Source organism: Arachis hypogaea, chromosome 16 (assembly GCF_003086295.3).
Source record: "Arachis hypogaea cultivar Tifrunner chromosome 16, arahy.Tifrunner.gnm2.J5K5, whole genome shotgun sequence".
Taxonomy (NCBI): Eukaryota; Viridiplantae; Streptophyta; class Magnoliopsida; order Fabales; family Fabaceae; genus Arachis; species Arachis hypogaea.
This window is the reverse complement of record NC_092051.1, coordinates 48,112,461-48,130,323: the sequence shown is the minus strand read 5'-3', so window position 1 is coordinate 48,130,323 and position 17,863 is coordinate 48,112,461. Positions and strand designations below refer to the sequence as shown.

Below are 17,863 nucleotides of genomic sequence, written 5' to 3'. Positions count from 1 at the left end.
TCAAGCTCAGCTCATGGAAAGCTCACAAGCTGGCTCAAGCTCACGAGCTTGGCTCAAATAACTGGAACATAATCTATAGTTCTATATAAAAAATTATAATTTTAATATAACAAAATAAAAAACAATGCATCCATATATTTAACAAACTTAAAACATTACATCTTATAGTTATCAGCTATCAAGTTTTAAATATTTATTTGACAACTTAAATTGGTAATGTAATCTCCACATAGCTATCTTCAACCTTAGACTTGTTTCTAGGCCATAAAAAACTCGAAGCCAATCTCCTCCACAAATTAAAGCTTCAAATGTAGTCGGACTTAGTGAGGATCAAAATGTATCAATTACCCTTCCACCAGCACTAAAAATTGACTCTGAAGCCACAGTTGAGATTGGAATAGCAAGAACATCAGCTACCATTCTAGATAATATCCTATATTTTCCACGATTTACCTTCCACCATTCTAAAGCACTGAAGCTAGTTACATCACGTTCTCTTTGAAAATATTTTGGTTCATCCAAGTAAGTCTCTAACTCAGATTTTAAAGCTGGAACTGCTTCTTCATCCTTTACAAAATTTATCATTATTGACCACCCAGTTTGTGAGGAGTTTGAACTTTGTATTGTAGAGTTGATACTACTTTTGCCACTTGCACTCAGTGAAGTTGATTCTTCTTGCTCGTTGGATAGAATGACATATTCTTGATACATTTCTGTCAAGATTTGATGCACCAATGTCATATTTCTTGTAGCTTCTTGCCCATATATCTGCTAAAAGCACATTTTAAGACCTGTCAATTTGCATCTGGGATCTAAAACAGTAGCAATAGCCATGAGAAGGTTACATTCACTCCAATATTTATCAAACTTCAGTTTCATTTTGGCAGCCATTTCCTTGATGAAAAAAGGTCCACTATTAACAACTTCATCCAAAATTAATTTAATGCGAAATACCTCCGCAAGATAAAGGTTGGCAGTAGGATATTCACTTCCAGATATGATATTGGTTGCACAATTGATCACTTGTAGAACTTCAGCTATTTTTTCAACTTTATCCCATTCTTCGTGGTCAAGAAGATATCTATAATTTGGCTCACAATCTTGGAATCGAGGGAAGACTTCCTTAAAGTGCAATGCTGTAGATATCATTTGATAAGTTGAATTCCATCGTGTAGGACAGTCAAGAATCAATTTTCTCCCAGGAAGTTGCAATTGTTGAACAATCTCAGAGAATGTACGCAACCTTGCCTCAGACTGATTGATAAACTTCACACTCTCACGTATATTTTCAATTGTTCCTGCTATTTCCCCCAATCCATCTTGAACAAGTAAGTTTAAGATGTGTGCATAACATTGCACATGAAACAACTTTCCTCCACAAAGCAATTTTCTATGCCTTGAAATCATGTCCTTCAATGTCCTTAAGCATGAGTCATTATAGGATGCATTATCAACAGATATAGAATAAATCTTTGATTCGATACCCCATTCAATAAGACATTTGAAAATGGCATCTGCAATATCAACACCACGTCGAGGTGGAGGAACATGAACAAAACTAAGAACTCGTTTTTGCAGTATCCAATTTGTATCAATGTAATGACCTGTGATAACCATACACTCAATTTTCTGGTTCTGTGATTTCCATAAATCAGTAGTTAAACTGATTTTACTCACATCTTTTAAACTTGCCTTTAACTTCTTCCTTTCAGCTTCATATACTTTGAGACAATCACTTTTCAGGGTTTTTCTACCAATCTTCTCATAAGCTGTATTATTGCACTTCATCATCAATGAAAAACCAAATTCTTCAACAATGCTGAATGAATGCTCGTGCATCATTAACCAATGTGCAGTTGCTTCTCTTTGTCTTGCATGATCATACTTTCCACCAGGAGTTACTAACATAGGACTAATGACATTTGGATGCTCTGCTGAATCGCTTTGAGGGAAGTTCAATTTTTTTTGTTTTGCCAACACCATTTTTCTGTAGCTAGGACAATTGTTCTTCAAATGCCTATTCAATTGACTTGTAGCTTTTGAGTCAGTTATAGCATATTTTCTTTTGCAATGAACACATTGATTCTTCACAACCCCATTAGACAATTTCACTTCTTTAAAATGTTGCCAGACAAAGGAGGTTTTCTTCCTTTTATTTTTGTGAATAACACCCTCATCTTCATTGTCTTCTACCTCTTCATCTTCTCTACTTTGATTTTCTCCTTCATTTTTGTCTAATGCTTCTGCTTCAAGCTCCACTTGTATTTCTGGTGATGATATTCCATCAATAGGAAGAAGTACTTCTTCATTTTGTCTATTATTTGCGCTTTCATTTGAAGCAGACAGTAACAATTGATTTTCAAGTTCAGAAATTTCCATGATACTGTCAGTAGAAAAATAAATGTGTTGAACAATCAATAAAAAAAGAACTCTAAAGATTAAAAAAAATCAACAAAAGAGAAAAACAAAAATTGAAAGAGCATAAAAAATATAACTTGATAATTGATTCCCAGAACAAGAAAGATCAGACTTCAAAGTAATCGAATTTTTCAAAATTGATCGATGAACAAACCAATTCGCTATTTGAGAGAATGAAGTAAATCAATGATTCACTGTAAGTCAAGAGATTTTCTTTTGGGAAAAACTCTTCCTCCTCTCTGGTTCTCTCTGTTCATTATCATTGACCAATGACCATTGTGATTTGTGATTTGTATAAAGGTGCTCTGTACCGCCATACTATATTTCATGATATTTATCCTTTTAGATATCTTTGTCTTTTGGTTTCTAATTTATTAAAAATCCAAATGAGTAGACCGTATAATTAATTATATTTTCTGTTCCCTAAAAAATAGAAACTAGGAACTTGATAAAAATTCATTTTGGGAACTCACAATTTTTTTTGTATTGACGAATAAATCAAAATATATATATAAAATTATATATTATTACTTTAATGTGTATATATAATATTAAAATATAGATTAAATATATATATATATGTATGTATAATCGAGCTAGCTCAGGAGCTAATGAGCTAAGCTTATCCAAGCTCAAGCTCGGCTCATTTAATTTATGAGCTCAATTCCAAGCTCAAGCTCAACTCACCAGCTCACGAGCTCAGCTTATCAAGCTATTATCGAGTCGAGCTCGAGCTGGCTCATGAGCTGGCTTGACTCACTTCCAGCCCTACTCACGACCACCTGGTGACCTTGGAAGTACAACCGCAATTTGCGGGAAGAGGTCAAGAGTGCTAGTGCTAGTTTTTCTAACTTGCTGTATCTCAGTTCTGCCCCTTGCAGTGCTTTACTCACAAAGTAAATTGGTTGTTGAGCTCTCCCTTCTTCCCGCACCAAAGCCGCTGCCAGTTCTTCTTCTGTTATGGCTAGGTACAGGTAGAGCGGTTCTCCGACCTCGGGCTTACTGAGTACAGGTGATGTTGCAAGGATCTCTTTGAAGTGATTGAACGCTTCCTCGCACGCCGAAATCCATTCAAACGCTATCCCCTTTCTCATCAGGTTAAAGAAGGGCAGGGCTTTCGCTGCCGACGCCCCAAGAAAGCGAGATAGCGCGGTGAGCCTTCCTGCCAGTCTCTGAACGTCTTTGACGCAGCCCGGACTCCTCATTTGGAGTATCGCTTGGCATTTTTTGGGATTAGCTTCCACCCCCTTTGGGTTATCATAAATCCTAGGAACTTCCCAGCTTCCATGGCAAAGGCACATTTGAGGGGGTTGAGCCTCATGCCGTTTTGTCGGGGGGCCGCGAACACATTTCCTAGGTCACTTAGGAAGTCCTCAGAGCGAGTGGTCTTGGCCAGAATATCGTCCACGTAGACTTCCACCGTCCTGCCTATGAGGTCGCTAAATATCTTATTCATTAGCCTTTGGTAAGTGGCCCCGGCGTTCTTCAGGCCGAATGGCATTACCTTGTAGCAATATATCCCCCTCGGCGTTATGAACGCTGTTTTCTCTTCGTCAGGTCGGTGCATCGGTATCTGGTTATAGCCAGAGTAGGCGTCCATGAAACTTAGGTATCGATATCACGCCGCTGCGTCGATGAGTGCATCGATGTTGGGTAGGGGGTAGCAGTCCTTGGGGCATGCTTTGTTGAGATCAGAGTAATCTACGCACATCCTTCATTTTCCATTGTGCTTTTTCACTAAGACTACGTTCGACAGCCACGTCGAGTAGTCAAGTTCTCGAATAAATCCTGCTTCGAGGAGACTAGCCGTCTGCCTGGCCACCTCCTCTGCTCGCTCTTGTGACATCTTCCTCCTCCTTTGGGCTACCGGTTTGGCCTCTGCCGTCACGGCCAAGTGGTGTGACATGAGCTGGGGGTCTATTCCCGGCATGTCGGCTGGCGTCCATGCAAATAGATCACCGTTGGTCCTGATCATTTCCATTAGGGGCCCCTTCAGCTCGTGTGGTAGGTTTCTGTTCATGAAGGTGAACTTCTCGTTCGTGTCCCGACTCTAAACTTTTCCAAGCTCCCTTCCGGCTCGGGTCTGGGCTTGTCTTCGACTCTCACGTCTAGGTCGGCGAGGAACACTCCTGCTACTTCCTTGAACTTCTTCCCTAAGGAGAGACTAGCATTGTCACAGGCGACTGCCGTTTCCAAATCTCCTTTTATGGATCCCACGGACCCGTCGTCAGCCACGAACTTCATTATCAGCATCTTCGTGCTGATTACTGTCCCGAGATCGTTGATGGTCTTCCTCCCCAGGATGATGTTGTAGGTTGTGGAGTCACGCAGAACCACAAACTCGGCCATTGTCGAGCCTCGTCCCTGCTCGTGTCCTACTGATATCGGCAAAGAGATTATGCCATCTGGCTTAATGAAGTGGTCGCCTAACCCTACGACACCGTGCTGGTGGGTCTTCAGGTCGGCGTCCCGCAGTCCCAAAGCGTCGAACACGTTGCGGAACATGATATTCGAGTCAGCACCGGTGTCTATGAGGATGCGCTTAATGAGGCCGGTTCCCACTCTGGACATTATGACCATGGGGGCTTTCCGCGACCTCGTCAAACCACTGGTCCTCCGGGCCGAATGAGATGGGTGGTGACCTCGACCTCTTGGGGCTTTGTGTAGATGATGAAGAGATCGCCAGGACTTTGGCGTCTTTCTTGTGTGCCGACTTTGACCTTGGGGGTGCGTCTCTCGTCGTCACAACATTTACTATGGTGAGACCTTGTTCGTTGTCATTCTGATCGTGACGTCGTTTTACCGTACGAGTCTTGTCCTCTGTCTCTCGGTCGCGGTCTCGTCTTCTTGGCTCCCTGATGAGATGGGAGAATTCAGCCAGCTTTCTGTCCTGGATCGCTTGTTCCAGCGCGTCCTTTAGGTCAAAGCAGTCCTGTGTCTTGTGCCCATAGCCTTTGTGATAGTCACAGTAAAGGCTTTTGTTTCCCCTTGTTCGGTCCTTCAGAGGTCGGGGTTTCGACAGAATCCCCTTCTTGGCTATCTGTTGGTACACTTCTATGATGGAGACGGTGATGGGAGTGTAATTAGTGAACTTCCCAACTCTAGGAAACGGCCTAGGTGTCTTGCTCAGACCGGCGTCCCTAGCGTGTTCCTTCTGTCTTTCTCCGCTCCCGTGATGCTGGGTTTGATTGTAGGAGGGTTGCCGTTTGTTGGCAGCCACAACCTGGCTGACTTCTTCATCATTGATGTACTCCCTGGCTACACATTGGATCTCCTGCATTGTCCACACCGGCTTCGTGGTGAGGTGTTTTCTGAAGTCCTCGTTTAGGAGTCCGTTCATCAGGCATAGGCTAGCAACAGAGTCAATTAGCCTGTCGATCTCCAAGCACTCGTCGTTGAACCGATCTAAATATTTCCTTGCCGGTTCTCCGGACCTCTGTGTCACTCCGAGCAGATTGATCGGGTGGTTTGCCTTTGCTATTCTGGTAGTAAATTGGGCTAGGAAGGCGTGGCTAATATCCGAAAACTTGGCCACCGAGCCCTGCGGGAGGCTGTTAAACCACCGTATTGCATGTCCCGCGAGGGTGACTGGAAAAGCGCGGCACCTTACCTCGTCCCCCACTCCCTCCAGGTTCATCCTGGCCTCGAAGGCCGTAAGGTGCTCCTGTGGGTCTTGGGTTCCGTCGTACCTCATGTCTGTTGGCTTGTCAAAGTGTTTTGGCAGCCGGACTTCGAGGATGGAACGATGAAAATGGGTCGCGCCTATTATGACTGGTCCGCGCGTTCTCCTTGTTCTTCCTTCGTCTTCTTCCCGTCGACCGTCTTCCCGGTCATGGTCCGTGGTGCGTCTCCTCCCGCGCCTGGCATATATGATGGGGTCGCGGTGCCTCCTTGTGCGTCCTTCCTCCCTAGCGCTCTCAGGCTCAGATCTTGGGCTAGCTGTGCGTCAGGAGTGGCTTCTCGGGGGGAACGGGAGTAACTTGATTCGGGAGTTTGCTGGCGATGTTCCCGGTCTGCTAGTCGGCGCTCCAGGTCCTGCATCCTGTGACGTAATTTCTGCATTATTCTGGCGCTGTTGTCGCCAGTTCCCCTGAAGGGGCGTCTTTCTTGAGATCGTGTGGTTCGTCGAGGAGGGGATCTCGTGCGCTCCCGGGAGGATGCCACGGAGGCTTCCCCCTAAGATTTCACATAGTCCTTTAGCTTTTTCAATCAATCTTCTTTCTTTTGATTTTATTCTCGGCTGGTTTTGAACGCTAGTTGATATTCCAATACGTCAGTTAGTTAACATTCGATCCCCCTGGAAGACTAAAAGAATTTCGCTTTCCTGAAAAAAGGAAACTTACGGAAGCATCTATCTCTATCACGCACTTCAATCCGCACATGATTCCTCTTTCTATACTCAATTACGTAAGAGTCCAACTAGCTCGTCTCTGTCTGGCAGTTTAAGCCTTGGCCCACCAGCTTCTTTTCAATCCAGGAGCTGCATGATAAGAAAGCTCTCGATCTGGGGATACGAACTATAGCACCGGCAGGTGTGCGTTAGTGAAGCTTGAAGAAGCTAATAGTTCGTATTCGGCTAGCTTCAGTTAGTTAAATAGACCAGGTAACCTAGCATCCTCACCCATTAGTACCTAGCTTCCCTTCGCTCACGTCCGAATCCATCATTGTTGGATTGATATCCAGTTCCACTAGCGGCAGAGACAGTTGGATAGGCCCCGGTTCCCAGGGTTCTAGTATTCCCTATTCTAAGCCTACTCAGATCAGAACTAAACTAGTTGATTCTCTTTCGCCTATCGGCCGGCTTTAAGCCATTTTCTGCTGAGATCCCAAGTCTCCAAGTGGGCCCTCTTGGCCACCCGCGACCTTGGCTTTTTAGAGAATCCCACTCCTGTGTCGTGGGACTTGTAGCTCGCTTACACTAAGTATACCACCGGGTGTGTTTTTGTATCCTTCCAGTTTCGAGTGTCTTCTTGGATAGTTATAGCGGCCCATAGGCGCGAGATGTACCTTGTGGGGGGGGGGGCGGCGGTCCATGGGGCATAGTCCTTTCTTTCAGGCAGTGGCCATTTAGTCCACGGTCCATTAGATGGTCGGTGCAAGGCCAGAAATTTGAACACATTGATTCCGCTCCTTCCTGTCCTTCGCTTCAGGGCCTGTCCCTCGGTGTGGTCAGTACTCCATACTGTCGGGCAGCGAAGCTTACACTTGTTAACTAATTATGACAGTTCGCCAGGGCCTCTTTCTTCCTCCCTTTTCTGCTCACTCGTAAGGGGTTCGGACCCCCACAAAGGGGGAGGGAGTCGACTGAACATCTCAGCCATTGGCGGGAATTTCGCCAGCATCCGATCCCCAATTCTTGTTCACCCCGGATGATCGTCTTGGGTGAATTGTGATCTCGTACGATCGTGTCGGGTGAGCAACAGCCACTTCGTCACAGTACTTACTTATGGGCTAACGGGTCACACTTTGGCCAAGTATCCTACAAAGAGACTCCCGAGAGCCAGAAGTATTAAAGGAATGGCCATAGGAATGGGCGCATCATGACATCTTACAATGTCTCGCCCGAATGAATTAGTTGGTACTAGAAATGTTAGAAAAAGTGAACGAAAAGAGTAATAAGAAGTGAAAAGAACAGACAAACTTTCCAACCAGAAAGCAAAATTCCCACTGATGGTATACTTAGTGTAAGCGAGCTCTAATATCACATCTTTGGAATAAAATCCAGTTAGAAAAGGAAATCCAATTAGAGATAAGCTGCCCCTCTGTGCCCAGCTTCTCGCCCTGTTCCTCCTGAGCCCAGTACAACTTCCATTCAGGCGTTATCCTCACAGACGGTGCCAATGTTCGGTAGGTCGGGTATCGGACGGTTCGGATTGGTAAGCTGTTTGATCGGGGGATCTTGCTTGGTCGAAGGTTACCGGGCTGGAGTAGACGACGCCCCGAGCACTTCGTATGAGGAGGGGGGTGCTACCTGCAAAGACACTCCGACGTTCTCGTAAGCAAAGTGTGCAGGTGAAAAAGGGGTGAATGGTATGTGATGTACCTTGGGAGAAGGGTAGGACCTTCTGCATATATACTGTGTCAGAGGTGGGCCCATCAAGGACAGGCCCACCTTCCTCGATGCTTCCTTCGCACAGTTGTAGCAAAACTGTCAGGGACGCGTGTCCGGATCGGCGACTGAGCGCCTCGCTCCTGGCTGTTCAGGTCGGGTGATGCTTGGGTCGAACCAACCCACAAACAATTTGGGCCAGGCCGTAACAGGTTCTCTCTCTGTTTCGGTCACTCTCTCACTTGGTTTCTCTCTTGCCTTCTTAATTTCCATTCGGTGACCATAAGAATGATCGAAGTAAAAATGATGATGGGGATTAGTAAAACAAATGATGTGTCACGTTGATATATATATATATATATGTATTCATTAAGCCATATTTGGCTTTCTTTCTTTTATTTCCTCAATGGCTTCGGCCAAAAGGAAAGTACTGAGGGTAATAATAATATATAATAATAAGGATAATATAATAATAATATTAGTAATAATAATAACAATAATAATGATAAATCGAGAACTAATAATATATGAGTAATTTTTTGTCCAAATTATTCTAGGGTTAAATATATAAGTTACTAATATAAATGACATCAGTAACTTTAAGAATAAAAGATATTTGATGAAGCATTAGCAAAGCTAAGCTTACCAAAGAGTATCGATATTTACTCATATCCGCGGATTTAGAACTTGATAATAATAATATTAACTAAACTCTATTTTTTAATTAAAAATATCAATTACTTAAATTAAAATATACATATAATTTTTTTATTACTTTTGAATTACTAGAATTAAAGTTTTAACTATGTAAAATATTTCATAATAAAATATATGTATAAGAATATGAATTTGATTAAATTTAAAGAATTATAAAATTAATTCAATTTCTTTTAATAAAGTAATTTCTAAAAATAAGGAACTCTAATTCATAAAAATAAATTTTAACTTATTTATATTTATATTTTAAAAAATGTGGGTCGTTACAGGATTGATTTTGGTTTTCAAGTAAAGATTTGAGAAAAAAGTGACTTATGGCTTGAATGATGATTGATTTGATATGAATTGTTAATGAAGTGCGGAAATGATGATGAATAAATGAATATGTGGCTTTTGCACTTCTTTTATCTGAGACACGAGTTTTCCTGGGTAAAATAACGTGGCTTGCTACCATGTGTTCCAGGTCGAGATTCGATATTCTGTTGACCCTACGACGGAAGATGTGACCGGACACTCTAAATTCCTAGGAAGGTTGATGAGCAGATAATTTATACGCTTTTTTGCATTGTTTTTACATGGTTTTCAGTATGATTTAGTTAGTTTTTAGTATATTTTTATTAGTTTTTAAATAAAAATCACATTTCTGGACTTTACTATGAGTTTGTGTGTTTTTCTGTGATTTCAGGTATTTTCTGGATGAAATTGAGGGACTTGAGCAAAAATCAGATTCAGAGGTTGAGGAAGGACTGCAGATGCTGTTGGATTCTGACCTCCCTGCACTTAAAGTGGATTTTCTGGAGTTATAGAACTCCAAATGGCGCGCTCTCAATTGCGTTGGAAAGTAGACATCCAGGGCTTTCCATCAATATATAATATCTCATACTTTTTCTGAGTTTAGACGATGAAAACTGGCATTCAACGCCAGTTCTATGTTGCATTCTGGAGTTAAACGCCAGAAACAGGTTGCAAAGTGGAGTTAAACGCCAGAAACTGGTTACAAACTGGCGTTCAACTCCAAGAGAAGCCTCTACACGTGAAAGCTTCAATGCTCAGCCCAAGCACACACCAAGTGGGCCCCGAAAGTAGATTTCTGCATCATTTACTTATTTCTGTAAACCCTAGTAACTAGTTTAGTATAAATAGAACTTTTTACTATTGTATTTACATCTTTGGATTGTCTTTTGATCCTTTGATCACGTTTTGGGGGTTGGCCATTCGGCCATGCCTGGACCTTGTTCTTATGTATTTTCAACGTTAGAATTTCTACACACCATAGATTAAGGTGTGGAGCTCTGCTGTTCCTCATGAATTAATGCAAAGTACTACTGTTTTTCTATTCAATTCAAGCTTATTCCTATTCTAAGATGTTCATTCATACCCAAGAATATGATGAATGTGATGATTATGTGACGCTCATCACCATTCTCACCTATAAACGCGTGCCTGACAACCACTTCCGTTCTACATGAAGATGAGATAGAATGAGTATCTCTTAGATATCTAATACAGGGGACCGAGTCCGATATATTCGAGTCTTCGTGGTATAAGTTAGAACCCATGGATGGCCATTCCCGAGATCCAGAAAGTTTAAACCTTGTCTGTGGTATTCCGAGTAGGATCTGGGAAGGGATGGCTGTGACGAGCTTCAAACTCGCGAGTGCTAGGCGTAGTGACAGACGCAAAAGGATAGTAAATCCTATTCCAGTATGATCGAGAACCGACAGATGATTATCCATGCAATGACAGCGCATTGGACCATTTTCACAGAGAGGATGGGATGTAGCCATTGACAACGGTGATGCCCTACATACAGCTTGCCATGGAAAGGAGTATGAAGGATTGGATGAAGACAGCAGGAAAGCAGAGGTTCAGGAGGAACAAAAGCATCTCTATACGCTTATCTGAAATTCTCACCAATGAATTACATAAGTATCTCTATCTTTATTTTACGTTATAATTATCTTTTAATTATCAAATCTCTAAAACCATTTGAATCCGCCTGACTGAGATTTACAAGGTGACCATAGCTTGCTTCAGGCCGACAATCTCCGTGGGATCGACCCTTACTCACGTAAGGTTTATTAGTTGGACGACCCAGTGCACTTCCTAGTTAGTTGTGCGAAGTTGTGACAAAGTGTGATTCACGTTTGAGAGCACCAAGTCTTTGGCGCCATTGTTGATGATCACAATTTCGTGCACCAAAGGTTGACCCCTATTGAGCAATTTATAAATATGAGAAAAAAAGCTATGCATAGACTCTTGGGGATGCGCGTTGGGGGACAGTCCAGGGTTTAGCAGCCAGACTTGTTGGGTTGTCTTGATAACTGACAGATGAGACACATCAGCCATAGGGCAGACATTTATCATATGCATCTATGTGACATTGTTTAGGTATGCATATTGTAATTGGTTTGTCTATGTGAATAATTATGTTTAATTGCTAATTGCTCTATTTGATGTAACTGCTTGTTTGTGTTTGAACCTTCTTACTTGTGTTTGTGATTGAAATTGGTTGAATTTGTGGTGAATCTGCTGTGGATTGATTTGTTTTGGCCTAGGTCCGTAGTTGATTATGAGATAGGCCGAAAGCTGTGTTTGATTTGAGTATTTGCTTTAGAAAAGTATGAAAAACTAATCTGGTGCAGCATAGACTTAATGAACCTATGCCTGGAACAAGTTGGTCATTCATACTGTCTAGTAAAAACTTTTAAAAAGACTTTTGGATTTTTGAAGAATTAACATTTTTCTCTTTTAAAAAGGGTTTCAGATTTTTTATATTAAATCTTTGGTTTGAAAAGAATCATAAAGCGGCTACTAATCACTGTACTCTAGAAACAATTTCATTTTTACATATCCTATTATAGTAATTCTCTAACCCTATAGTGAGAACCAGCGAGGATGATGTTCTCACTCCCCTACATGTCTTTTCTTTTTAGGTTATGGACGACGAAGTTCGAAAGAGCTTAGTTATTTCGTTTCTGTTTAAATGTTGTGATGTGTTGTACTAGTTACTTTTTTCCTCGCCTTTATTGTTACAAGTTTTTTTTGAAGGGGTGGGATTTTTATTATGTAATGCTTGTAAATATTAATAATATGTATATATGTATATGTATCCTTTGTAAGTATTGATATTTGCATGGTAAGTATGGATATATGTTATTTTTAAAAGGTTTTTTGAGCGGTTACCTAGTTTAAGTTTTAAAATACCCGAGTTATCAGAGTGGTGCAAGCGGAAGCATTTTTTATTTGATAGTTAGGATATTACACTAAGTAATTATGCCTAAGGCTAAGGATCTTGGATTTTGATGGTACTAGCATTGTTAGCATATGGATGACTAACTATGGTTGTGTTAGAAATACGTTCCTTTAACCTTTTTGTTTTTCTCTCTTTAGGGATTGTTACTTGTTTATGATACAGTACAATGGTATTGTTTTGATTCGTGTAGTTAGCCCTAGATACAACGGAAAAGAGCTTTCTCTGTATTACATTTTTTATTTTTAGAGCTACTGATTTCCCACTTTGAGAAGTATATTTGATCCGAGTGTTTCTCTTGATGGAAAACTACATGTTTAATTGGTAGTAAGACCAAAAACAACAGTGTCGAAGATTGAAATCTGTTAAGTATCATAGTATAAATAAATTGGATCAATGCTATTTTCCAACTAAAACACCTAATCTAGAATATGTCGAGGAACATACCATGAACTTCGCTTTGATTTATTGACTTGGTTTTTAAGCAACTACTATTAGAAATAAAGGGAACTTGGTGCATAGGACTCTGATATGGTGGATTTAGGGAGAGTAGATATTTGTTGCCTTATTCTTTCGTGTAGAGAGGCTATTTCTAAGATTTGAACCCATAATCTTCAACATTTGTTCTCTAAATAAGTACTACTAGAAATAAACTTAGAATTATTGATTTGGTTATTAAATTAGTAAGTCAAAATGTATGTTATGTATCTGCAGAAAATAATTTGATGGTTTTTTTATTTGGAATTGCACTTTAAAGCATGTTTGTCCTAAACCTCAAACCTAAACTTGCATATCTTTATTTTTTTATTTTTCTTCTTATATTGCAACATTGACATAGGCGATGGTTAGTTATTCCGTCAATTATACACAGATTTAACAAATTTTTCAGATTGTAATATATTCATGCAATTAATTTTTTAGAGAAATGCAGAAATCTGCAAAAGAATTGGAACTCAAGGTGTCTTCAAAAGAGACTCCTAAAGAGGACAAGCACTAGATCTTTATGCAAAGTGATGGAGTTTGTTTTGTGCAGTTGTTTCTTTTTTTGTTTTTCTTATACAGGATTCTTATGAATGCATGTTTTTTTGTTACTAAAATAGATTCTTCATCTATATCCATTGATATAAAATATGAACTCTTTCAGACTCCTATTTTCTCAATCTCATATTTACATATCCATCAATAACAAATTTATAGTTATCCCACATTTTTACATTCTCATTAATTTTAGTAGATTTATTTTAGAATTGAATCACAATTTCAAGATGTTGATTTAAGTAAATCTATGTACCTCCAAAATGAAGAGCCGTAGCAACGGTTTTGCCATCCCTTTATCTACACTCTTTTTGTCTCGAGTTAGGAGTCAAACACTACCTTGTTGACACCATAGTCAAAATCAAAATTTGAAATTATTTTGATGTAACAATAAGATTGCTATGTTTAACCTTATATTATTTGAGATGCGTGAGTTAATCTTAGAAACACAGACTCTATTTGTTAGTTGCAAGAGTAAAGTTGCATTTACTGTTAATGGTGTTATTATATAGAGGTTTTATTTTTTGCTTCTAATATAGAGTTTGTTGAAATTATAAAATACAGAAATATCAAAAAAAAATTTCACTGTCATTTTTTTTATTATCTCAAAATAGAAATTTTGTTTATTTTTATGTTTTTCTCTTTAAAAAATGATATTTATGAGACAATTATCAAACAATTTTAAAGTTTAAATAATAATAATAATAATAATAATAATAATAATAATAATAATAATAATAATAATAATAATAATAATAATAATAATAATCTTATATTTTGTAAAGTATAACGCTAACTTCTCTTATAAATTCAATAACAATAACAATATTGATTAGTATAATAAATCAAAGAATATTATGTGTACTATTATCTAACATTATTATTGATCAATATAATATATTGCAAAAATTCTAACTAGTGCGTATAGACAATGATTAAGATTTTTAAATGATTTTATTTATTTAATAATTGATATTAATATTTTACATGTGACTTGTGAGGCGTGTGAAAGGAATTTTATTATTATAAACAAAAAATTCTAGTATTACCACTCTATATTTTTTTTTATTTATGCTAAGTGTATATACCAGACACTACTAGAAAAAACTTTTTTTTTTTCAACGCCAAATATTGACGGTTATTTCTGCCGTCGATATTTTTCAACAGCTTGCTATTGATATTGCTAAAAAAATAATTAAAAATAAAATATTAAAATCAACAACAAGGTCGTCGATAAAATATTATGATGCATTAGCCTATCGTCACACTGTCAACAAATCTGGGGTTTAAAATACGTTTATTTTAAAATCGACGAAAACAACGTCTATTTTATTAGTTAAAATATCGACAACAGTTGCCGTCGATAAATTTAAATGGTTTAGATCACTTTCTAAAATTAAATGAACGGTGTAGATTTAATGTATAAAATAGACGGCTAGAGTGTTGATTTTTTTTTAAATTAAAATCGACAAATATGCTGTCAATTTTTATCACTAAAAATACTTGCCCCACGTCCACTTCTCGCGTCCAAAGCTCAAAAACACAATTCCCTCCTTTTTTCTCAAAATCCCCCTTTCATCACCAACGAGAAAACTATAAACCCTACCCAGTGGCCAGTGCCTCTGGCGCCTTACTCAGTACTCCGGCGCGGCAGCTAATTGCACGAGCTGACAACAAACCCAAGGTGAGTAGAACTCCAACGAGGGTCAGTTTCCCCTCTTTCTTCTTCGGTTTGTCTGCTGATTCAATTCTTGCTCCTTTATTGCTTATTAGCTCTGAACTCTTCTTTCTCTGTGTGTGGCAGCTTCGAAACCCTAATTGCTAACATTAACAAGTTTTTGTTGCCTTGATGGTTGTGTGGCAGTTTCAAAATCCTAATTCTCTTCCTGCACGTGATGTGAATTTTGTGATGTGGAACGGGTAATATATACTTCTTTGGCCCTATTTCTCCTAATTCAACAACAGTGCTAACTATGAGCATTGAGCTTCAATCACTTTCCTGTTTGGTGTGCTTGGCCAAACTCATATTTGTATACTTCATCTTCTTTAAAATTGATCAAAATTGAAAAAGAAAAAGTGAAAATATCATTAACTTTTAAAGTTATTTTTTTGACAAATTTAAATATAAGATTGATGCAATGCTGCTTCAATTCAAGCAGTATTCTATTAATATAAAATTATTAGCAAACACTAAGAGTGTTTGTGTGTGAAAACAAGAAAGTGACGGAAACTATTTGTGTAACTTCTATCAGCATAAGACTTTGCTTTATTGACCTGTGTGCAAAAGGCAAAAAGGTGAATTGGTAAACCATATAACCTTGCATTATTTTCCCTTAACCATAGGGCTATATATTCATCACTTTTTCTATTCTATTCAAATTGATAATTAATTAATAGTTTACTCTTGCCTTAGGATATGATTTATGGCAATTGATGGAAGTGACTTAATTTGTGTTGATCCTCATAGGATGTAATAGATGATACTGGATATGCTACTTCCAATGGTGCAAAATCGAAAATTATTGTGTATCTTACAACATATGTTGTCTGTGAATGCAAACCTTATATCTTTTCCCTCTGCTCCAACTCAGACTGGTAATAATGTAGTGGTGCTCACAAAATAATTGCAAGTGTTACTTGATTGGCCTAAACTAAATCTCACAATCTGTTTTCCCTCACTTTCCTCAACACCATTATCATCACTTGTTCTGTTTATTATTATAATATAATACATATCTTTATAGATTAATTAAGTATTTAATGGGAGTGATGGTACTTACTTAGTACTACTACTGCTGCTTTGGAAGATAGGAACTGAATAATGGGAATCTCATAAGAAAATGCTTATATAAGAAAGAAGAGATAGATAGAGAGAGTGTGTAGGAAAATAAGTACAAATATTGGTATCCATCTTGGTTTCTTAGTTCATTAGTACTATAATGCTGCAATATAAATTATATAATAAACTAAATGAATACAATGTCTTGTTATTACTGTTACTACAATTTGTTATTACCAAAGCACTAATATGTGTTAATATTAGGCTATGGATTCATGCTTTTTTAAATTAGGCTATGGATTCTCGCTTCTTCAAATCATTGTACAATGCATATTATAGAAGTTTTATTATAATCATTAAAGTCAACTTTATTTTACGCACACAGCCTTCATGTAATATGAAATTAGTTTTTTTTTCCTCCTAATTTCTTATCCATTAGTAATAAGCTGTATTCTTATAAAATTAAGTATATTTATAGTTTAATTTATTTTTAATATATATATTTTATATTTAATATATATTTTATAATATTATTGATTAATTTTAGTATATATTAGTGATTCAATAGATACTATTATATTCGTTTGGCTATTTTTTTTATTGAATTTAAGAAATTAGTTTTATATTTTTTTAAATTATAAATTTAATATTAATAATTAAAAATAAATTATAAAAAATAAAATATGGAGTGCGAAGGAATACTTTAATGTAACACTCTACCACACTAAGCTTTACACTTAAGTCGTAAAACAGAGGGGGTGTGGTATTACGACCTCTAAAATAAAATGAGTATATATATAATAGCAGAAGAATTATAATATGCTAGGAGTCTTAAAGAATAGAGGAAATAAAAATCGCGAAATAAAAGCGCAACGCTCAAGGCATGAGTTAACATAGGTACTAAGAAAATCATAATTATTAAACATAAGATAACAGAAGTAGGAATAGAGTGCCAAATGTATAAAATAACAAGCTCCTAACTCAGCCCGCGAAGTCAAGACTGGCCGGAGAATATTTACACATATATACATACATACCCAAAACCCAAAAGTTCATATACACAGTCCCGCCTCTCCATAAACCTCTAAGAGGATCCCAAAAAGAATAAGTTATGCGGAGAGAAAACTAAGTACATATATATACATCACTGTACAGCAAAGCTACCCATTAACCACTCCGCTTCAAGAGTCCAGACGCCTAACGAGATGCCTCTCGACCTGCATCTGAAAAATAACAACATAGTATGGAATGAGAACCGGAGGTTCTCAGTATGATAAAGGTGCCACACACATAATATATAAGGTCCTGGAAATGCCAGAGGCAATCCTTGAACGCCGGCACTCAGATTATAGAGCTTAAAGTATTAAACAGGAGCCATAAAAGGTGATTTTCTAAGAATATTTAAACCTAACTTAACCTTAAATCTAAGTCCCATACTATCATTTCTCCATACCTCCAACTGCATCATGCATTTTCATAGACAAATACACAGATAAAGGCAAGCACAAGAAGGTTACAAATACTGCAGGGAACAAATACACATTTAACATGGCAAGTACATATAGGCACACCCAATTAAAGCACAAGCAAGTAATTCAAGTAATATGCATAT

At 38.2% G+C, this 17,863-nt stretch overlaps 1 protein-coding gene across 1 annotated transcript; it reads right to left on the bottom strand.

The window, feature by feature from the left end:
- Positions 1–771: 771 nt before the first annotated feature.
- LOC140180120 (zinc finger BED domain-containing protein RICESLEEPER 2-like) lies at positions 772–2,379 on the bottom strand. Its single transcript, XM_072220516.1, has one exon. It carries the CDS (start codon positions 2,377–2,379, stop codon positions 772–774), a length of 1,608 nt encoding a protein of 535 aa, XP_072076617.1.
- Between the last annotated feature and the right edge of the window lie 15,484 nt (positions 2,380–17,863).

Excerpts from the sequence above, each read along its gene's own strand:
- LOC140180120 (XM_072220516.1), bottom strand. The coding sequence starts at position 2,379 with ATGGAAATTTCTGAACTTGAAAATCAATTGTTACTGTCTGCTTCAAAT.